This window comes from Plecotus auritus (assembly GCF_963455305.1).
Source record: "Plecotus auritus genome assembly, chromosome: 1".
NCBI lineage: Eukaryota > Metazoa > Chordata > Mammalia > Chiroptera > Vespertilionidae > Plecotus > Plecotus auritus.
The window spans coordinates 12,963,971-12,988,512 of record NC_137770.1 but is presented as its reverse complement, the minus strand read 5'-3'; the positions used below and the strand labels follow the sequence as shown (position 1 = coordinate 12,988,512).

At 41.1% G+C, this 24,542-nt stretch overlaps 1 protein-coding gene across 1 annotated transcript in view; it reads right to left on the bottom strand.

Moving 5' to 3' along the window:
• CATSPERB (cation channel sperm associated auxiliary subunit beta) overlaps positions 1-19,167 on the bottom strand; it is a gene marked incomplete at both ends in the record, with an annotated part of 81,423 nt that extends 62,256 nt beyond the window's left edge. The window contains 4 exons of the mRNA XM_080683762.1: positions 7,860-7,920; positions 11,832-11,972; positions 15,832-15,920; positions 19,086-19,167. Of these exons, the coding sequence (XP_080539888.1) occupies positions 7,860-7,920; positions 11,832-11,972; positions 15,832-15,920; positions 19,086-19,167 (373 nt within the window). The remainder of the gene's footprint in view (positions 1-7,859; positions 7,921-11,831; positions 11,973-15,831; positions 15,921-19,085) is intronic.
• Positions 19,168-24,542: the final 5,375 nt, after the last annotated feature.

Here is a 24,542-nt window from a genome sequence, read left to right as displayed (position 1 = left end):
TGGAATCATAAAAAATAAGTAATATGAATCCTATCTAATAAAAGAGTAATATGCAAATTAACTATCACCCCGCAAGCCACGCCCACCGACCAATCAGGAGCGAGTATGCAAATTAACCCAACCAAGATGGCTGGGGCCACAGAGAGAGCAGGAGGCTTGGGTTTCCCTGGCAATGGAAGAAGCCAAGCTTTCCACATACCCTGGCGGGCCCAGGCCTCCACTCAAGGCTACAAAGTTTCAATTATAGAAGATAAATAAATCCCAACAAAAATGGCAGCAGCCACAGAGCTGGAGAGAGCAGGAGGTTTGGGTTGCCCCCGGTGAAGGAGGAAGCCAAGCTCCTGCAGCCCTGGCCTGCCTTGGCCTCCGCTACAAAATTTCAATTATAGAAGATAACTAAATCCCAAGAAAAAATGGCTGTGGCCATGGAGCAAGCAGGAGGCTTGGCTCCACTCAAGGCTACAAAGTTTTAATTATAGAAGATAAATAAATCCTAGATACCAGGGCCTCCGCTTGGGTTGCTGGGGGGCATGGCCAGCCTGAAAACCACCACAGGCCCCTCACCCCAAGGGAACCCCCACCCGGATCTGAACACCCTTCTGGGCAAACCAGCTAGCCCCCACCCCCACCCCTGCACCAGCCTCTATCCTATCTAATAAAAGTGTAATATGCAAATTGACCATAACTCCAACACAAAGATGGCTGCCCCCATGTGGTCAAAGATCCTGCCCCCATGTGGACACAAGATGACCACCATAAGATGGCCAGCAGGGGAGGGCAGTTGGGGGCGATAAAGCCTGCAGGGGAGGGCAGTTGGGGGGGACCAGGCCAGCAGAGGAGGGAAGTTGGGGGTGACCAGGCCTGCAGGGAAGGCCAGTTGGGGGAGACCCAGGCCTGCAGGGGAGAGCAGTTGGGGGGACCAGGCCTGCAGGGGAGGGCAGTTAGGGGCAATCAGGCTGGCAGGGGAGGGCAGTTAGGGGCAATCAGGCTGGCAGGGGAGTGGTTAGGGGGTGATCAGGCTGGCAGGCAGAAGTGGCTAGGGGCAATCAGGAAGGCAGGCAGGCGAGCAGTTGGGAGCCAGCAGTCTTGGATTGTGAAAGGGATATCCGACTGCCCGTTTAGGCCCTATCCTACCGGGATTGGGCCTAAAGGGGCAGTCGGACATCCCTGGAGGGGTCCCAGATTGGAGAGGGTGCAGGCTGGGCTGAGGGACACACACACACCCCTGTGCACGAATTTTGTGCACCGGCCCTCTAGTAAAGACATAAAAGGAAAAGTAAAACAGAAGAGATGGAATGAATAGAAAACAACCTGATGGTAGATTTAATACAACCATACCAACAATTACATTAAATGTAAATGATCTAAAAATATCAATTAAGATTCAGATTTCCAAATTAGATGTAAAAATCATGACCGAACTATATGCTAACTCTAAGAAATCCACTTTAAATATAAAAGCATAGATGAGTTGAAAGTATGAGTGGTATCTGGGAAAGCCAAAGATGATGAACTCAGCCTGGGAGCCCCTGCAGTGGTTGCGCCAACAGGCCAAGACTGAGGCTGAGGCTGAAACCAGGGTGCACCCATGAACAACATGCCTGACCCAAACAGCTTAGCTGCACAAGCGCGCATATCCTCCCAGGCCTTGAGGTGGATCTATATCACAGCAAGGATATGGCTCTTCCAGTGACTGCTGAAGCACCTGGTACCCAAGAAGATCAACTGCTATTTGTGCTCTTGCTGTCACTACTCTTTATCAAGCAGTTCCTGGACTTTGGGCAATGGTGTGAGAAACATCATATATGTTTCTACAAAAGGAGCTTCCTTCACAACTGGCTAACACAATGAGGGAAGTCAATCTTCTGATGGAGAACTTAACTGGCCTTCAGTGGGACTGGATCAAAGTTGGCATATGCATAACTTTCATGAAATATAAAAATTTTAAAACATAAAAGTATTAATTGAGCATAGTGGTTTGGGTCAATTTCTGGGTTCTCTATTATTTTATTCCATTGGTCTATATGTCTGTTCTTGTGCCAGTACCAGAAAGTTTTGAGAACAGTGGCTTTGTAATACAGCTTGATATCTGGTATTGAGATCCCTCCTACTTTGTTCTTCTTTCTCAGGATTGCTGCAGCTATTCGGGGTCTTTTTTTTATTTCATATGAATTTTTGGAGAGTTCGTTCTAGGTCTGTGAAATATACCATTGGTATTTTAATGGGGAGTGCATTGAATCTATAGATTGCTTTGGGTAGTATGGACATTTTAATGATGTTGATTCTCCCAATCCATGAACATGGTATGTACTTCCATCTGTTGATATCTTCCTCTATCTCTTTTTTCAGTGTCCTATAGTTTCCTGAGTACAGGTCTTTTACTTCCTTATTCCTAGATATCTTAATTTTTTTGGTACGATGGTAAATGGGATTGTTTTTTTAATCTCTCTTTCTGTAAGTTCACTTTTGGTGTATAAAAATGCCATAGATTTTTTGGCGTTAATTTTGTATCCTTCTACATTGCCAAATTCATTTATTAAGTCTAATAATTTTTTGATGAAGTCTTTAGGGTTTTCTATGTACAGTATCATGTCATCTGTGAATAGTGACAGTTTTACACCTTCTTTTCCAAATTGGATACCTTTTATTTCTTCCTCTTGTCTAATTGCTATGGCTAGCACTTCCAGTACTATGTCAAACAGGAGTGGTGAAAGTGGGCATCCCTGTTTCGTTTCTGTCTTAGGTGAAATGGTTTTAGTTTTTGCCTATTGAGTATGATGTTGGCTGTAGGTTTGTCATATAAGGCTTTTATTATGTTGAGGTATGATCCCTCTATTCCCATTTTGCTGAGGGTTTTTATCAAGAAAGGATTTGACAAAGGAGGCAAGAACATACAATGGAGTCAAGACAGTCTCTTCAGTAAATGGTGTTGGGAAAATTGGCAGATACATGCAAAAAAATGAAACTAGACCACCAACTTATACCATACACAAAAATAAACTAAAAATGGATAAAGGACTTAAACATAAGATGGGAAACCATAAAAATCTTAGAGGAATCCACAGGCAGCAAAATCTCAGACATATGCCGAAGCAATATCTTCACCGATACAGCTCCTAGGGCAATAGAAACTAAAGAGAAAATAAACAAATGAGACTACATCAAAATAAAAAGCTTCTGTACAGCAAAAGAAACCATCAACAAAACAACAAGAAAGCCCACTGCATGGGAGAACATATTTGCCAATGTTACCACCAGTAAGGGTTTAATCTCCAACATTTACAGGGAACTCATACAGCTTAACAAAAGGAAGATAAACAACCCAATCAAAAAATGGGCAATGGACCTAAATAGATACTTTTTGAAAGAGGACATAAGGAAGGCCAAGAGACATATGAAAACATGCTCAAAGTCACTAACCATCCGAGAGATGCAAATCAAAATGACAATGCGGAACCATCTCACACCTGTCAGAATGGCTATCATCAACAAATCAACAAATGACAAGTGCTGGCGAGGATGCGGAGAAAAAGGAACTCCTTTGCACTGCTGGTGGGAATGTAGACTGGTGCAGCCACTGTGGAGAACAGTATGGAGTTTCCTCAGAAAACTAAAAATGGAACTCCCATTTGACCCAGTGATCCCACTTCTAGGAATATATCCCAAGAAACTAGAAACACCAATCAGAAAGGATATATGAGTCCCTATGTTCATAGCAGCACCATTTACCATAGCTAAGATTTGGAAACAGCCTATGTGCCCATTTGCAGATATGTGGATTAAAAAACAGTGGTACATCTACACAATGGAATACTACACTGCTGTAAAAAAGAAGGAATTCTTACCATTTGCAACTGTATGGCTGGAACTGGAAAGCATTATGCTAAGTGAAATAAGCCAGTCAGAGAAAGATAAATATCACATGATCTCACTCATTAGTGGAATATAATGAACATTATAAACTGATGAACAAAAACAGATCCAGAGACAGAGAAACATCGATCAGACCATCAAACCTCAGAGGGAAGGTAGGGAGGGTGGGGGTAAGGGAGAAAGATCAACCAAAGGACTTGTATGCATGCATATAAGCCTAATCAATGGACACAGACACCAGGGGGGTGAGGGCATAAGTGGGGGGGGGGTTATGGGGGGATAAGGACACATGTAATACCTTCATCAATAAAGAAAAACAAAACACAACATAAAAAAGAAGAGCCCTGAGGATCCACACGTCTTGGATAACTTTTTATAAGTCTCGATTAAAGTCAGAAACAGAAATAATGATGTGGGTCCTATAAATGGTACATGGAATGATTGAATATAAGGAAAAGTATTGGTTTGATACTTTCATGGGAAGTACCGTGTTTTCCCGAAAATAAGACATCCTCCGAAAATAAGACCTACTTACAGGTTTCCTTCTGAGTGAAATATAAGGCATCTCCTGAAAATAAGGCCCCGGCTCTGTCTCAGAATGAAAATTAATTTACCGTAAACTGGTCACTAGAGCCACCCCGACTGGCGTCTAGCAACCAGTGACGTTACGCGGAGTCCTGACGTCACTGCTGTGTGGAGGCGGAGCGGAGGTCGGAGTGAGCGGTTAGCACGGGGCGGGAGAGAGGAGGAGACTTTCACAGATGCATGTAGAAGAACAGGAGGATTAGAGCGGACGGGACACGGCGAAGGTGGTGAGTGCTGGTCTGTCTCTGGTGACACTACCTGATGCTCGCGGCCGCCTTCATGATGACTGAAGGTTCTCAGTCAGTGGCAGACCCTGCTCCAGCCCAGTGACAGTCCCCAGGCAGGCCCCCGGGGGTAAATGTCTGATAAAGGGGTAGGGGGGATGTCTGGTGAAGGTGTTCAGTGGCACAGGGGTGGGGGGAGGGGGATCACTTAAAATGACACAGGAGGATCAGAGGGGGCAATCAAAATGACACAGGAGGATCAAAAGGGGTTACTAAAATGGTAATCCCCCCTCTGATTCTCCTATGCCATTTTGATTCCCTCCTCTGATCCCCCCTGTGTCATTTTGAGTGATCCCCCTCCCCCCACCTTGATACCCCAATTCCTTTTTTTTTTACCCCTAGAAATGAGCGCAAAAAGAAAAAGCTACTCCGTGGGGTACAAGAAAGGAATCATGGAAGACTCTTGGGGCCAAAATCTTACTGCTTTCTGCAAAGAGAAGATGTTGAGTATCCGATTGGTCCAAAAATGGCGAGCAGAGTATGGTAACCTCATTGAACAAGTGGACAAGGGAAATGCTAAAAAGTGCAAGTGTGGATCAGGTCGGCAACCATTATTTTCCGAGCTGGAAGACCTGATCTGTGAATGGGTTGTTGACAGGAGAGCAAAGGCTTTGGTTGTGAATAGGGCTCAGATTCAAGAATTTGCCCTTGCAATGGCACCACAGTTTGACATAGCCCCCGAAGACTTCAAAGCATCACAACAGTGGCTGGATAATTTCCTTCAGCGAAGTGAACTGTCTTTAAGAAGATCTACAACATTGTTTAGGTTGGAAGATACTCAAGTTATTAAGCGAGCACTTGCATTCAAGTCCTTTATTGATGATGCTGACTTCTCTAAATACAATCTTTCCAACATGATTGCTATGGATGAAACTGCTAAGGAGGCACCCCGCTTTAATCCCACCTTTAATCATTTCTAAGGGCAAGAAGGAAAAGATTGAACGTGTTTTGGGCGTTTTTATTCTTGAAACTGAAAAAGCTTGGGCCACACAAGCAGTTATAAGGAAGTGGGTCGATTTAATGCTGCCACTTGTTATGCAAGGGAGCCAAAGAGGTCTGCTAGTCTGGGATGCAGCCAGCACTCACTGCACTAAAGACATGAAGACATTTCTTCATGAAAGAAAAATAGATCAGATAATGATTCCTGCAGGAATGACGGCCTATCGCATGACTCTTGATATTGCAATAAACAAGCCATTCAAAGACAATTTGCGCATGGAAATTAATGACTACATTGAAAATAGAATGGAGAGAAATCAGTGTGGAAACTTTGTGAAACCTAAACTGCAAGAAGTTGTGGCTTGGGTGAAGAATTCATGGGAGAAAATCACTGACAGTTGCATTGCAAATGCACTGAGAGCAGGCTACCTTGACAAGAAGTACTCATTTAAAGACAGTGCTATTGCTAAACATGAGAGATTTGGTCCACTGATTCTGAAAGAAATGGAGTCACAAGAAATTCACCAGGAAATTCAGGAATTGGATTGTTATGATGATGTTCCAGAAGATGATGACATGATTGTCATTGAATAAATGAGTAAATTCTTGATACTGTAGGATTCACAGTTTGTCTGGTTTGTGTTGACAATTACCGTACTACCGTACCGTATACAGGTAATAAATTTCCTTTATTTTCATTTAACAATAAATGTGTACCGTATTCTTCTTCATGGAAAAATAAGACATACCCTGAAAATAAGACCTAGCGCGTCTTTGGGAGCAAAAATTAATATAAGACACTGTCTTATTTTCGGGGAAACACGGTAGTATCCAATATTTTCTGGATTGGTTTTATACCAACGGCATCTCTTTCCACATGCTTATTACCCAGCACGCATTTCTGTTTGGTGGCGGTACCAATCTTGCTCATCCTAAACACATAGGAAGTATTAATCTCACATGTAATGTTGGTAAGTTAGTGAAAGATTCATATAGAACAGCCAAGAGGCTGTGTAAACTGTGTTACCTGGTAGACCCGGAACTGGAAGTTGAAGAGTTCAGTGCCAAAACGCCAGACAAATGTATTCAGGAAGTTTATGTGCTCTCCCACGCTACTCAAGAACTCAGAACAACCGTAGAATTATATGAAGAATTATAGGAAAGAAGACTACTAGTATGTGGCTGTTAAAACCCATGTTACTTTGGGTAAAGAAGACTTACGCATTAGATAAGTGACCAAGGTGATAGTGTCCCACTCTGAAAAAATAGCACCACATTTATTCCAGCGCTTGAATGTTTATTTCTCTATACTGGTTGGACATTTTATGGAGCTACAGTAATCAAGATAGTGTGGTATTGGTAAAAGAGAGTTCAGAAATAGCAATTTAATGGAGACAAATAGCTTGAACAACAATGATGTTGGAATAATTACATATCCATATTCCCCCCCCCCAAATTAACCTCAGTTCATGTAAGGTACAAAAATTAACTCAAGTTGAGTCACCAATTTAAATACCAAACTTAGAACCATAAACTTGAGTTAGGCAAAGATTTCTTAGCTATAATGCCAAAAATATAATCCATAAATTAAAAACTGCTAAATTAGACTCAATCAAAATTAAAATCCCTGATTTTCAAGAGACATTCTTAAGAGATGAAAAAATACAAGTCATAGACTGGCAGAAAATATTTGCAAATCATGTATCTGACAAGGGACTTGTATATAGAATATATAACAAGGAAGAATTAAGTAGATAATTCACCAAATGGCAAATAGGCACAAAAGCTAGGCTGCCACATAACACTTAATAGCAGATTCCATAGTAAAATAACATTATATATTATAGCCTATAACATTTTAAGATTAATGATTCAGTTTCAGTAAAATTAGTTGGTGTACAAATTCCTCAATATTTTAATTTTCAAGTTCTAGAAAAGGATAATATAAATGTTATATATGTCAGAATAATCTATAAAACAATTGTCAGAAAAAAATACAGAAACCTCAATTAAATTTGAATTTCAGGTTAATCACAAATAATTTTTAGTATGACCTAAATATGACATGAGACATTTACATGGGATAGCAAACAATTTTGTAATATAATAAATATTTTTATTTGCTGAACTTGGCAATCCAGATCCATGACTATAATAATTAATTCAGATCATTCTTACCTGTATTTTTTGTAATGTTTTCTCTGGGAATATCAATCAACCAGTAAACTTGATCACTGAACTTAATTAAAAAAGACATCAGAAAACAGTGTTTTACAATGTTAATAACAACACTTACTTTGGCATATTACATCCTATCCTTTAAAAACAAAAATAAAATGAAAACATCCAATGCATATACCCTTTAACCAGTAATTTCATTCTTAGAAATGTATACTACATTAAACTGACCACTAAAAAGCTATTAGAATTCATAAATGAGTTCAGCAAGGTTGCAGTATACAAGAACAATATACAAGAATTAATTTTATTTCTATACAGTTGCAAAGAACAACCTGAAAATGAGATTAAGAAAGCTATTTCCTTTACAATAGTATAAAAAAGAATAAAATATTAGGAAAATATTTAACAAAAGAAGTACACCACTTAGATTCTGAAAAATACAAAACATTGTTGCAAGAAATGAAAAAAAAAACCCTAAATAAATAAAAAGATATCCCATATTCATGATTTAGAAGACTTAATATTATTAAAATGGCAATACTCTCCAAATTCATCTACAGATTCAACACACTATCAGAATTTCCACTGACTTCCTTGCAAAAATTGGCAAGCTCATGCTAAAATTCTGATGAAAACTAGTGAAATTCATATGGAAACTAGCAAAAACAATCGGAAAAAAAAAAGAACAAAGTTGTAGGACTCATTCTTCTGATTTCAAAACTTACCACAAAGCAATAGTATCAAGGCAACATGGTGCTGGCTTAAGGACAGATGTATAGGCCCTGGCTGGGGTGGCTCCGTTGGTTGAGTATCATCCCATGCACCAGAATGGCTCTGGTTCTGTTCCCAGTCAGGGCACTTGCCAGGGTTGTGGCCTTGATCCCCAGTAGGGAACATGCAGGAGGCAGCCAACTGATGTTTTCCTCTCTTTCTTAGATTAATAAAAATATTTTTAAAAAGAATCAGAAGTTGTTGAGAGAAACCAAGATGGCGGCATAGGTAAACACCTGAACTTGCTGCCTCGTACAACCACTTCAAAACTACAACTAAAAGACAAAACGGACATCATCCAGAACCACAGGAAGGCTGACTAAGTGGAAATTCTACAACTAGAAGGGAAGAGAAAAGCACACTGAGACTCAGATAAGCTGTGGAAGTAAAGGCAGAGGTACGCGCGCGCGGAGGGCTGGCATCTGAGTACGCGGCTGTCTTTTTCAAGCGGGAGGGAGACACAAGCTCCCAACTGCTCTGAACTCCAGTTCCGGGCGAGACTCTGGGGACTCAGACTCATACGGGGAGAAACTGGACTGTCTGGCAGCGGGCAGAATGCGAGGGCGGCTTTCTCTCAGAGGTGCCTGCAGCGATTACCAAGGAACACTGAGACCCGGGGGCCTCTTAGGGCAGGGCCGACAGGAAGCCATTGCTGTTTGCTCTGACCTGAGACTCTGCCTCATCCAAGCTGTGGGCAGAGGCTTTTGCATATGAATGGCCTGGTCCTTTGAAATCTAAACTTACCTATCAAACTGCAGTTGAGTCAGAGAGACCCAGAACATCCAAAAGAAGGCCCAAGGTCCCACAGCAGCTTGCATTGCTTCACAGCTGGGCCTCATCTGGGCACCTCCAAAACCCAAACAAAGAAGAGAAATCTGCAGATCTCTCTGTAGCTCCTGCTGGGTGGCCTCAGGCAGAGGCTAAATTAGCACCTCCTTGTATATCCAAGAGCAAATGTACCCAGGGGTCAGAGTAGGACCATCCAGATTACAACTCCTCAGATCCATAAGGGACACACTCAGGGGGCAGACTCAGTGAGCACCAAAGCCCCACTGAAGCAAGTATTGCCTCATACGGGTGTCTCCAGCACAGAAGTTCTCCCATCGTAGACACAGCTGATCCTCACAGCCAACTGGCCTGGAGGTCAATTCCTTCCAGTGATACCAACAACAATCAAAGCTTAACTACAATAAGACTGTGCACACAGCCCACAAAGGGGTGCACCAAGAGTGTCCACCTCAGGTAACTGGGGAGGCTGAGCCACTGGGCCCTATGAGACACCTAGCACACAAAGCCACTCTATCAACTCAGGGAAGCAACTAAAATGCAGAGACAAAGAAACAGGTCACAAATGAAAGAAATGGAGGAAAGCAAACTACAGGATATAGAGTTCAAAACCATGGTTATAAGGTTTTTCAAGAATTTTCTAGAAAAGGCCGATAAATTTAGCGAGACCCTCGAGGATATGAAAAAGGACCAACTAGAAATTAAGCATACACTGACTGAAATAAAAAATAATATACAGAGATCCAACAGCAGACTAGAGGATTGCAAGAATCAAGTCAAAGATTTGAAATACGAAGAAGCAAAAAACACCCAGCAAAGCTATCATTCAGAATTGAAGGTCAGATAAAGAGCTTCACAGATAAGAAAAAGCTAAAGGAGTTCATCACTGCCAAACCAGTATTATATGAAATGCTGAAAGGTATTCTTTAAGAAGAGGTAGAAGAAAGAAGTAAAGATAAAAATTATGAACAACAAATACATATCTATCAATAAGTGAATCTAAAAATCGAGTGCATAAAAAAATCTGAGGAACAGAATAAACTGGTGAATATAATAGAATCAGGGGCATAGAAAGGGAGTGGACTGACAATTCTCGGGGGGAAAGGGGTGTGGGGGGTGCAGGAAGAGACTGGACAAAAATCATACACCTATGGATCAGGACAGTGTGTGTGTGTGGGGGGGGGGGTAAGGGCAGAGGGTGGGGTGGGAACTGGGTGGAGGGGAGCTATGGGGGAAAAAAGAGGAACAACTGTAATAATCTGAACAATAAAGATTTAATTAAAAAAAAAAGAATCAATATATCCCCCGTGGGGGGCATGCAAGAGGCAATCAATCAATGTTTCTGTCTCTCTCTCTAAAAATTTCAATTAAAAAAATATCAATGTATAGACAGCAATGCAGTATAATTGGGAATCCAGAAATAAACCCTCATATTTACAGTCAATTGATTTTCAACAAAGGTGCCAAAACAATTCCGTAGAAAAAAAATAATAGTATTTTTAAAAACAGTGCTAGGGCAGTTGGTTGTATACATGCGAAAGGATGATGTGGGCCCCGACCTCACACCACACACAAACATGAACTCAAAATGGATCAATAACGTAAAAGGTAAAATTAGAAACTTTTTAGGAGAAAACACAGGGGTTGCACAATCAATGAATATACTCAAAGCCATTTAATGGTTCCCTTCAAGTAGGCGAATTTCTGTATGTAAATTACAGCTTAACGAAGTTGTTACCAAGAAGTTGAAATAAAAACATGCTCAACGGGAAAGAAATCCCAGAGGATTGTTGCCAGCAGACCTGTACTGTAAGAAATGCTAAAAGAAGTTCTCTTAGATCCTCTCCCGAGGACATTTATTCCCACTGAGTTTTAGAGAGCGAGAAAGGGAGTGGGGAGAAGGGGTAAGAGAGAGCAAGAGAAAGAGAGAGATGTGAAAGGGACACATTGATTGGTTGCCTCCCACACGCACCCTGACCAGGGCCAGGAAAGAAACCTGAAACCCAGCTACATGCTTTTCACTGGGAATCAAACCTGCGACCCTCCGACCCTCCGGTGCACAGACTAACGCTCTAACCACTGAGCATGCTGGCCAAGGCTCAAAGAAGTTCTTTCAGAGAAAAGGATATGACACCAGAGGGCAACTTATATCCACAGAAAAGAATGAAGAGCAGTGGAAATAGTAAATATGTAGGTAAATGGCAAACAACCATGTATATTTTTTCTTCTCTTAATTTCTTTTTAAAAATATGACTGTTTAAAGCAAAAAGTATAACATTATTGTTGAGTTTTAAAAAATATAGATGTAATATTACTGGACTAGCTATTTTAAAAAAAACACACCCACATCCTATTAAGAAGAGTATGCTTCTTGTTAATAATATATCACAGAATAAAGTAAAATGTAATTACCAGCTTTAAATGAAAGTGAAAGATGCCACTGTATGTACTATTTATGATTCTCAAGCTGGGAGCAACTCCTCCTGATGTGAACACGCTTAGAAAGTCCTTTGAAGGAAAGTTACTGTCAGATTGGAAAACACACTCGATTATCTTTAGGAAAGAGGAAACACAAACAAACAAGTAATGACAATTCAACAAAGAAAGCATATTACATTAATTTAAAAGTGAGAAGAAATCTATGAAAAGTAGATGCTGCTAAAGACGACTATCTCTAGTCATTCTAGTCCCTAGGAAAAGAATCTATTTTGAAAAATTCACTTTCAGAACTCAGTAACCTATTATGCTAGTGTCACAATGAATTTTATGAATCCTTATAATCATCTCTGTCGTAGAAATGGTCATAAAATTATTACATTTAATAAACAGAGAATCAAAGCCATATGCTATCACATGTAGAAATCCCTATTTTAGTAAAATCATGATTTTGTGTCTAAATAAAAAAGAAACAAATGTATAAAGCAAAACTCATTTTACTGCATTTTATTGGGTATCTCCCAGTTTTAAGAAGGTATATAAAAATGTAGCAATCACAAATGCTGATTGATACTAAGAGTTTGAATTTATTTATTTCTCCCAGTACTTTGGATAAGTTACCTAGCTAAGTGGGGAAACATATTCATTCTAAAAATATTTACTGAGCCCTTTCTACAAATTGGGCAGTGATCTAGTGCCGGGGAAACAGAATTGTACAAAAAACAAAAATCCTTGCCCTGGTGCAACTTACAATTTAATGGGGATTGGTCGGAAGATAAATCCACACTCCTTTTCCTTTGTCTTGTCACTCTCCACAATTTATTGCCCTTTGTTAAGATGGTATATAAGCCCCAATTCTAACCATCCCTTTGAATTGCTTATCATTGAGCTTTCCCATAATTAAACACATGGAATGTATAAAGAAAATCTTTTTTTCTCTCCTGTTAATCTGTCTTTTGTCAGTTATTTTACAGCTCCAGACAGTAAACCCAAGTAGCTTCCGTACTACTCTACAGTTCTTATCTTATAGAAGATTAAATGTCACAATGAACACAAAACACTTTGAAAAATGCCTGACACGCATAGTAGTTTACAAATGTTAGTTATTATTTCTACTGACACCACTTCTAGACCTACTACATCATAACTACCCAAGCAGTAGGTTATAATTCCCCTTTAAAGAGGACAAAACTGAGCATCAGAGAGTTTAAGTAACCTGCCCCATGCCCTACAGACCATACATGGAAGGAACAAGATTTGACCCAGGGTTGGCACTTCTCTCTTCCTCTAAAGCCCTTCTTTTCCCATCTTACCTAATAATAGACAAACATGTAAATTGACCATACCTCTGCTATGCCCACAGCCAATCAGGAGTGAGTATGCAAATTAACTCAACAAAGATGGAGGGTTAATTTGCATCTGCAGGCGCGGAGCAGCCAGGAGGGGCGGGACGCCTGCTTTGAGGGGGAGGGGGATGGCAGAGGGAACTACAGAAGCGGTGCTTTGCCAGGCTCCCAGGCGGCCCAGGAGCGAGGACTTGCAGGTTCCTGGGTGGCCGGGAGTGAAGCCAGGGGAAGGAAGGCCTATTCTTGCACGAATATCGTGCAACGGGCCTCTAGTCTATAATAATAAAAGTATAATATGCTAATTAGACTGAACAGCCGAACGACCTTCCGGATGAAGCTGGGGCTGCGAGGGCTGAGGCAAGCTGCTGCGGCTGTGAGGGCCGAGTCCCTTGCATGAATTTTGTGCATCAGGCCTCTAGTCTATATAATAAAAGCCTAAGCGACCATTACCGTGGAACGACGAGAACAACCAGTCGCCTTGATGTGCCCTGACCACCAGGGACAGATGCTCAATGCAGGAACTGCCCCCTGGTGGTCAGTGCGCTCCCACAGCAGGAGCGCTGCTCAGCTGACTAACCCGTCCTGGCGGCCCACCAGCCTGGCAGCAGCCACTCCCTCCCTCAGTAGTCCTGCAGGTCCAATCTCTGGAGAATGAGCCAGGCACTGACTGACCAGCTTCCCCTCCCTAGATGCTCACAAGGAAGAAACAATATAAAAACGGCCACTGGGTGGCTTCGGACAACCGGTGTGAACATTAGCGGGATGGATCCAGATCCTGGGCCGGCAAGGGTGTCCCACCACCTGCCTGGAGGGCCGATCGTGTCCAGGACCCCCCCACCTCACCACCTTCAGGATGGGTGCCAGATGCAGGGCTCACAGCTGGTGAGCATCACTGTGGCAGTGCCAGTCTCTCCCAATTGGGACTGACTGGGTGTGAGCCCATGGCAGGCGCAACAGGGCCGGGATGAGCAGGAACGGCAGGCAGGAGTGGCAGGTGGCGTTGGACTGCCACTTTTGGCCCGATCCCCATAGGCTGGCCCAGTGCACATGAATTTGTGCACTGGGCCTCTAGTCTAAAAGGCTAATATGCAAAGTGCCCCCTAGGGAGTTCAACCGGGAGACTGGGAGTTCGATTGCTTACTATCACATGCACTGACCACCAGGAGGCAGCACAGAATGAAGGAAGGCCCCACCCCGCAGCCAGCAACTGGGGAAGGAAGGCCCTGGCCGGCAGCTGGAAGGCCATGATCAGCCCTGATCGCCGGCCAGGCTGAGGGACACTACCAATGCTCGAATTTCATGCACCGGGCCTCTACTAATATATAATCACAAATAGGAAAGGCATTTTTTTGACTCAAAGGGCATGAGCTTCACAATAATTATAAATAAAAATTAAAAACCCTAATATATGTTTGGCATATCAATAAGAAACTGGGAACTAAGTCAAAGCAGACTTTGGGCTAAATATATTTCTCCTTGTGGGTGTTTTTCTTTGTTTTTATTATATTGATCATAGATTTTTAAACAATATGTGCATTATTTATTAATTTACATTTTTGGAAGCATTTGCTGCATGGCTAACCTTAATAATATATTTTTATTTTATTTTGATGTGTGTGTATGTGTTTTAAGTCTGCCATTATTTAAATCAAAGGGATTAAATCCTCTCTTATCCAAAACAATTATACTGTGGCATTTGTTATATAAAAAGGAAGGATTATTTCTCAAGGTCAGTGAGATACTTATCTTTGTCTACCAGGCTACATCTATCAAACTTCAAAAGTACAAATCACATCCATAAAAAATGAAGATCATTATAGCTGATCTTTTAAAAAAGTGAAAAAGGAACGCATAATCATCTGGCCACTCAGTGTATATTAGAGACCTGGTGCATGAATTCGTGCATGGGTGGGGTCCGGCCAGCCTGGCCAGGAGGAGGGGACATGGGTGGTTGGCCAGCCTGCCTGCTGGTTGAACTCCTGGTCGAGGGGACAATTTGCACATTAGCCTTTTATTATATAGGACAGTGGTCGGCAAACCACGGTTCGCGAGCCACATGCGGCTCTTTGGCCCCTTGAGTGTGGCTCTTCCACAAAATACCACGGCCTGGGCAAGTCTATTTTGAAGAAGTGGCGTTAGAAGAAGTTTAAGTTTAAAAAATTTGGCTCTCAAAAGAAATTTCAATCGTACTGTTGATATTTGGCTCTGTTGACTAATGAGTTTGCCGACCACTGATATAGGATATACACTGAGTGGCCAGATTATTACGTGTTCAGAGATCATAATTATCTGGCCACTCAGTGTATACCCCTGGACTACAAGGCTTGAATGTGCAGCCCATTATTGAGTCCCTCTCCCCTTGCGGGGTGTCTGAATCTGCTTGTAATAAATTTCCCACACTTTTGCTTAAATCTTCTGGTCCAAGGAGCTCATCTCTCCACGTTGTGAGATGCGACCCTGGGGAAAAACATCTCGGCTCAGCGTTCCAGTTATCATTATTATTTATATGGAATTTTACCTCCCTAAGTCTGAACACAGTGGGAGGTTATTGGACAGTCCAGGACTACTGGTTTTACACATGGAGCTAAAAGGAATGTGAAAGGTTGCAACGTGCTATTAGTGGACCTTACCAAGTGATCTGAGGTGAGATACAACTTGATTATTTCATTCTTTGTGGGGAATCCTTGGATGGCACAATCAAAGTGGTTCAGGGCATCACCTAAACAATACAAAAAAAAAATTTATATATATATATATATATATATATATATATATATATATATATCTTGGGTTACTGATAGAATAATTTCCATTAAAATCATACTTTTAAACTGACAAAATATTTTTAAAAGAATAACAGTTATAATTGTGTGCTTTAAATTCATATACCTCTAGATAAAATTCTAAGTCTTCTACCACTTTTCCTTTTAGAGATACAAACTCAGGATAGTAAAAAGGGAGGTTTGAACACTAAAATGAAATGTATCACATACGAGGCCACAGTGCAGATTTTTCAGAGATGGTCAAAAAACAGTTTTTGACTCTTAAGCTTCTCAACCTGTGAGCATATAAAAGGGAGAGGATTTGAAGATTGGAAAAAAAATTGTTCTAACAGAGAGCTATCAATATGAAGGTGACTCCTCTCCCAAAAAGGGGGGTGGGTGGGTGGAAGAGCCCTTCTCCTTCTCTGGATGGAAAGTAAATTTCTTATACATAACGAAGTTGGATCACATGTGTGTTTTTGTTTGTTTGCTTTTGTTAACCCTCACCCGAGGTTATATTTCTCCTCCCCCCTTGATTTTTAGAGAGAGTGAAAGGGAGGGAGAGGCGAGGGGAAGAGAGAAAGAGAAAGAAACATTAATGTTCTGGGAACTGAACCTGTGACCCTAGGGTGGGCAGGCTGGCACTCTAACCACTGAACACGTCAGCAAGGACAGATCATGTGTGTTGTTATCCATCCTGCCAACCTCTACCTTTTGATTGAAGAGTTTACTCTACTTACATTTGAAGTAATTACTGATTACTGTCATTTTGCTGTTAATTTTCTCTATGCCTTTTAACATCTTACCCTTATTTCCTGTATTACTGTCTTCTTTTATAGAGAGCTGATTTTTTTATAATTAAACATTTAAATTCCTTTCTAATCTAATTTGCGTATGTTCTTTAGCTAGTTTCTTTGTGGTTTCCACGGAATTACATTTAACGTCCTAAAGGTAAACACTCTAATTTGAATATATAGCAGCTTAACTTCAATAACATAAAACTGCTCCTTTAAGTTCCATCGCCACCCCTTTCAGTTATTGATGCCACAGACTTACATCTTTATATATTGCGTGCCCCAAAACATAAATTAATACTTTCTTAAATACATGAATCTCTTAAATTATGTAGAAAACAGGATCTGGAGTTACAAACCAAAGTTACAATAATACTAGCTTTTATCCAATACATTTTTTAAAACATATTTATTAAATCATGTAAAAAAAGTAGAGTTATAATCCATTGTTCCAAGAATACTAGGCCCAGGGGGAGCAGGCCCAAGCCATCAGTCAGACATCCCCCGAGGGCTTTTGGACTGCAAGAGGGCGCAGGCCGGGCTGAGGGACCCCCCCTCTGAGTGCATGAATTTCATGCACCAGGCCTCTAGTAGTTTAATGAAAGGGAGGGGGCTCTGAAAGACCTAATACTAGTATCACAAATATGGCTTAAAGTACATTTTGAGGTTATACTGTTAAACAGTTTTCAAGGTCATCCCATATATTTACTTTGCCCACACCTGACAATGCTGACAGATCTATTTTTTAAAGCTATAATTTGATTCTAAAGTCCAAACCACTTATCTGCTTTAAAAAATCTTTACTGACACTCTATCACCTGATGAATAAACTCCTTAAAGCAGTGGTTCTCAACCTTTCTAATGCCACGACCCTTTAATACAGTTCCTCATGTTGTGGTGACCCCAAACCATAAAATTATTTTCATTGCTACTTCATAACTGTAATTTTGCTACTGTTATGAATCGTAATGTAAATATCTGTGTTTTCCGATGGTCTTAGGCTCTACAGCAGTGGTTCTCAACCTGTGGGTTGCAACCCCACAGGTTGAGAACTGCTGTCACCTAAGACCATGTTTTCCGATGGTCTTAGGCGACCCTGCTAGCGGTTCTCAACCTGTGTGTCACCTTAGGCTGCTGTAGAGCCTAAGACCATTGGAAAACACAGATATTTACATTATGATTCATTAACAGTAGCAAAATCACAGTTATGAAGTAGCAACGAAAATAATTTTATGGTTGGGGGTCACCACAACATGAGGAACTGTATTAAATGGTCGTGGCATTAGAAAGGTTGAGAACCACTGCCTTAAAGGAAGAGAAGCTAAACAGAAGGAAATTAACTCCTTTAGTAACATATTTTGAGTCAGACTCTGGGTTTACATGCCATTTTGTGCCATATGACTTATTGTCTCCCCTTGAAAGAAGATTGAACCAAGACTCAGGAAGATTAAGGTATTGCTCAAGGGTCACCCAACTCACAACAGTAGTCAGAGTAGAACCAACATGTTCCTGTGTCTAAGGGCCATCCTCTCTTTATCCTGGTAGATCATGCTAAACGACCAAGCCCCTCGTTCAAACTCCCCTGCACACAACCTATACCAGTAATCCTGAAGTGCTCATGGGGTTCTCCCTATTTCCATTCTCTGCCTCATTTTTTAACACATTTTATGATCCAGTTCAAATAGTGCTTTTGATCTACCACTGGGGTATGGGCCAACTGTATGCATTCTTCTACGAGCTGTATCATTTCATAGAAGGAACGTGAGCACCTGTGAATTTTGGTGTCCATGGGGGTTCTAGAACCAATCCCCTGCACATACCGAGGGACCACTGGAGTTAAATTTGGGGGGAGTCAAAAGTTATTCACAGATTTTGGATTGCAGGGGGTCAGCTCCCTAACCTCCACGTTGTTCAAAGGTCACTGTATATCAGAAAATTTCTCAATCTTAATCTACTAGCCTTATAATTCAGTTTATAATTCAGACTACAAGCAACTATTCATGGAAGGAAAATAAAAAAGATCTATTTCAAAAGATCTATTCAAATAAAGTTCTGCAAATATAAAATACTTCTTAAATTTTAAAGAGTCTATGACTTCTAAGTAATGAAATACTATAACAAAAGAAAAGTCTCTATGTATACAACTTAACAATACATTCACAGTAGTATTATTAGAAACCTCTGAACCAGAGTACAATAGATAATTCCTCAGAACAGTGGAAGATGTGGTAATGAAGAAGTACTAAAAGAAAAATATTGTAAATGTTAGCAAGGGAGGGATATAAAGAAATCCTGAGAAAATAGAGAGTGAGAGAGTCTTAAACTTACCTTTATTATTATATATAATTCCTGATGAAAAATCAAACATGTTCAAAAGCAAAATTATAACATATAAAAGTAGCAGTTCCATCTGTTGGAAGAAATAAGGATTATTTCCATTTGATAACTCTGAACATATTCTTGAGTTCCTTTGCTCTAAACAACGACATAGTTAAGAAACATCTCTTCCTTTAAGTTAAAAGTATTTCTTACGTGACAAAAGCAGATAACATAATAGTTGACTAAGCTCTACATTTACTCCCTAATTGGTATTAAAGACACTTATAAATATAATTATTGCAAACTAAAGAGGTATGGCTCAGGTTTTCCTTCAATGTAGATAGCTTCTGGAGAGGTGTGATCAATTCTATAACTGCGTAAAAACAGAACCTGACTTAAAGTCGCCGAGGGCAGCATAGCTGTGCCTTAATCTGAGATTCTGACTGCAGTGTTTTGGGGAGAGACAGTCCACATGTGCCAAAAATGCAAGGCCCTGGCCACTCTTTACTCAGGCCTTTTCTGAGCTGTGTTTGTAATGAGAAACCTTGAGGGATGAGGCTCTCTTCCCTGGACAAGAGCAGGCTTGTTTCCATGGTGAATCTCCCAAGGTTGGTGTTCCTCTCCTGTTATGTGCCCGCTGTGTGTGTAAGCGAACATCTGTTATGGGCTGAATTGCACCCCTTCAAAAATTCATATTGAAGTCCTAAACCCCAGTGCCTGACAATGTGGTTGTATTTGGAGAAAAGGTTGTTATAGAGGTGGTTAAGTTAAAATGAGGACATCAGGGTCGGCTCTCCGCCAATATGACTGGCGTCCTTATAAGAAGGGGAAATTTGGATGCTGGGAAGATGATGTGAAGACACAGGGAGAAGGTAGCCATCTATAAGCCAAGGAGAGAGGCCTGCACAGATCCTTCCCCTATGTCCCTCAGAAGGAATCCACCTCCCAACACCTTGATCTCAAATTCGGAGCCTCCAGAACTGTGAGACAATAGATTTCTGTTGTTGAAGCCTGTCTAGTCTGTGGTATTTTGCTTAGTGGCCCTGGTAAAATAATGCACCACCCATAATATACCCACTCCATGGGCCGTAGGGACATGGGGAACCGGGGTGGCCATCATGCTGATTCCTGGCTATTGCGTTTGCTGTGAGTGATAAAGACCTTGTCTGTGACAGAGGGCTCTTCTGTCTTTTGCCAGCATCCAAGAAACGGTACCACACTGACTTAACAGCTGTGGGAGAGTAAAATCCAGATCCTGTGCGGCTCCTGACAACGGCCGAGCAAATTAAATTTAACTGATGTTTTCTCCTCCCTCAAAATTGATGTGCTTGATTCAGTGCATTTAATTGACAATAAAAGCTCAAATGTTGTTGGATTTTGAAATTCACGATCCTTATCACATAGTTAGGGAAGAATTTTTTATTGAATTTATTGGGGTGACATCTATAATAATAAAAGCGTAATATGCTAATTAGACCAGACATCCTTCTGGACAACCTTCTGGACAAAGCCGGGGCTGCAAGGGAAGCCCAGGTCCCAGGGGCCAGAGGGAAGCCGGTGCCGGCAGGCGGGGGAAGGAAGGCCTACTCTCGCATGAATTTCGTGCATCAGGTCTCTAGTTGGTTAATAAAATTAGACAGGTTTCAGGTGTAAAATTCTGTCATACATTATCTGTATATTGTACTGTGTGTTTGCCACCCCAAGTCAAATATCCTTCCATCACCATTTATCCTCAAAGGAGAGAATTCTTTTTGAAGTGCATTTTTTATACCTAAAAGAAAACAACTTATTTTCACAAGGTAAGAGGAAATAAATGGTTCATCAAAATTATATCAGCACGGTGCTATACTTAATTATATTTTGGGTGTAGGAATAAACTTAACATCAAATGGAGAGGTTACCACAGTCAAACTTTGAAATAGTGCCCTTATCAGGACAATCTTGTATTATTTTGCTAAACACTCAAGTTCAGTGATACAACACCATTAGAACCCCTCAGTATTCCTCACCCCTGGAAAACTGACTAAAATGTATTATGCTCCAGTGCCATAGTGTGAATAACCTATTATTTTATTTTAATTTAAAAAAATATTTTCTTTTTTAAAAACATGTTATTGATTTTTTTTTAGAGAGATGGAAACATCGATGTGAGAGAAACATCAATTGGCAGCCTCCTTCATGACCCCCCACTGGGGATCGAGCCCACAACCAGGGCATGTGGCCTGACTGGGAATCGAACCAGTGTCTTGGTTAATGGGCCGATGCTCAACCACTGAGCTACACCGGCTGGGCTGGATGATCTGTTATTAAGTTATCCTCAAAGTTGTTCCACGTCAATTCTCTCAAATAAATATTAAAAAAAATCTCTAATTTTATTTGCAAGCATTTGGTTGTATCTTTCTTTGACCAAAGAACTAAAAACTTACTTTGAAAAGTTCTTTTTTTAATGTTTTCATTAAGGAAGGGAAACCTGAGAGAACATAATTCAAGGGAGAGACTATTAAGGTGCAATCTTTGGGCTCTTTATGGTTTTGCTACCAGCTTCGTGTCCCCTTATTCTAGCAATTCAGCCATATTAGAGGCCGATGCATGAAATTCGTGCAAGAGTAGGCCTTCCTTCCCCTGGCTGCCAGCACCGGCTTCCTCTGGCACCCGGGACCCGGGCTTTCCTCGCAGCCCCGGCTTTGTCCAGAAGGTCGTCAGGAAGGACATCCAGCCTAATTAGCATATTATGCTTTTATTATTATAGATATGTACACACACACACACACACACACACACACAGATATACTAAGTACGTTTAGAGATGGAATGTACTTTAGAGTTGATACATGAGGCATGAAGTAACATGTTCAAAATCTGTTACTAGCTAGTGACAAAGGTGGTTTAGAAACAACTTCTCCACATTTAATAGATCTAGTCAGCATACAAAGATGCCACAAAGTGAAAAATTTAAGAAGTGGAGATATAAGATACATGATTAGATTTGAACTCTCACCAAAACAGCTAAATCCATCCACCATAATTCTGCTCCATACACACATAAGTCTCATTCTTCAATATTACAACTTTTCTCGATGTGCTACTATCTTTTTTCAATAATCATCTCTTGGTAAAGAAAAGGCACAGCCTTTGGCTTACGATCAGCTCTGCCCATTGACATGTTGGATCTTTGGAAAGTTACTTAACTTCTACAAGCTCATTTTCTATTCAGTAAAATAGGGATAACACTTCACAGGGTTATTGTGAGAATTAGGATATTGAAGACCCGGGGTGAGGTGGGTAGGGGCTGGGAGGAAGGGGGAAAAGGGAAATATTTGTAATGCTATCAACAATAAAAATATATTTAAAAAGAAAAAGAAATGAATAAATATATTAAAAACATCTAATAGCTACTTTACATTGAATAAGCACTTAATAAATACTAGCTCAGAATCCATATCTTTATAGACCGAAGCAACTTCTTTATCCTCATCACACTCCCCTACTGGCCTCTTAGCAGTGAAATTACCTCCGGTTATCATTCCCATATAATTATTATGAGTTTTACATAATTGTCAGATATAAGTCACATATCTGGGTATTTTTTCTTCTCTGGCACCGGGTAAATATTGGGAATTGTCCCCAAAGAAAGAACCTACCTCCCCCATCATTTGCAGTTACTCCACTACCATGGAACAGTTATACATTATAAACTAATACTATAGGGGGTCCTTATTTCTTACTGTAATTCCCTCCTAATGGGATGCCCGACTGGTTGCACTTCTATTTTTTGTGTTTTCCCAAGCTTTCTCCCACAAAAGTCAAGAAAGAAGACCTAAAAAGCTGAATTTTCAGTTTACTGGTTTAGTAGTCCACTTAACTTTGGTAACAGCCAATCAGCTGCTGCCCCGTACAGAAGCCTGCTCAGAAAATCTGAAGGACAGGCAGTTGGAATTTCTAACTAACTGCCTCTTTCTGGGGGCCAAGGTCATGTTCTTTAAAAAATGTACAAGAGCCAAAACCGGTTTGGCTCAGTGGAAGAGCGTCAGCCTGCGGACTGAAAGGTCCCAGGTTCGATTCCGGTCAAGGGCATGTAACTTGGTTGCGGGCACATCCCCAGTAGGAGGTGTGCAAGAGGCAGCTGATCGATGTTTCTCTCTCATCGATGTTTCTGACTATCTATCACTCTTCCTTCCTCTCTGTAAAAAATCAATAAAATATATTTAAAAAAAAAAAAAAAATGTACAAGAGGTGAAGTTTCTCAAAACCTACCATCTTTAGTACAGCATCCATCTAGGAAGGTTCAGAAACCTACCTGAGACTATCCATAAAATAATTCAATCGTCCCAGGATTATTGAGTGCCTGAGGAAAACAGAGACATTAAAAGATCATGTTAACTACATATAGTGAGGTTTAAGATAAGAAAATCAGAGAGAGCTTCATAGCTGTGTCTTGTAGGAAGAGTGGGCCTTTAAAAACCAGAGAAGACCCTATTGATAGAGTAAATGAGATTAGTAGATACACGAAGCACCGAGATAGAATGAGCTGTGGATGCTTGGGGAGCAATAAGACCGATGAAATGCCAATCTGTTGCCCAGATTCACCGTGTGGCTGCCTGTGGGCTGATTATCCCTCAGGCTGTCTTTGACTAGTGAGCACAGACTAAACCTTTCTAACTCAGCCCCTTGACTAGTCCATGAATGGTCACAGAGGCTAACAGATGACTATCTTAAATGTTGATAATAAAACCTGTTCCACACTCTTGTTCTCCTTCAGAAGTCCCTTCACGTGGCCATGGAGAAACTGCTTCACTCTCAGGTCATGAAAGATAGTTAGGACCTGGGTTTAATCTGTTCCTCGAAGAGCCTGTGTAAGAAATACCTTTCTCTCGCTGGTTCTGGTGACCTTGACCCAAAGAAGGAAGTGACTCCTCAATCTGAAATAAGGTGCCAAACTCCACAAAACCTCTCTCCTAATAAAGGCTCATTTCCCAGGAACCTGGGACTCTCTCTTCTGTTGCCAGTTTCCCACTAGAGAAGGGGACCAATCTCACTAACGGAAGCACGTTGTAGTTTTCGGTCTGTGGAGCAGCTCTGTGATAAGTTGTCTCCCTAAAAGGCATCAAAACGGAAATGCCTGCACAATGTTGAAGGTACACACTGATGGCCTTCACGGAATCTGACTGACACACGTGGGAATAAAACATGTATATCCCATGCATCATGCTGAGGGAGTTTCTTGAGAGTGTACTCAAGCACAATAAAAGCCGTGGGGTGCAGAAGGAACTGGAGCCAATCTGGGAGAAGGTGAGTCCCGGGATGACCCGTGGGCAGCAAGCCTGGAGAGTAAGCAGTCCAGATTGGAACAGAGTGACAGAGGGCTCCTGCTGGGGCAGGAGGAGGGAATAAGAAAGAAAAAAACCTCACGCAGTGTGAAGTATGATCGAGAAGACAGAAAAACTTGAAGAGGCACATTATTATCTT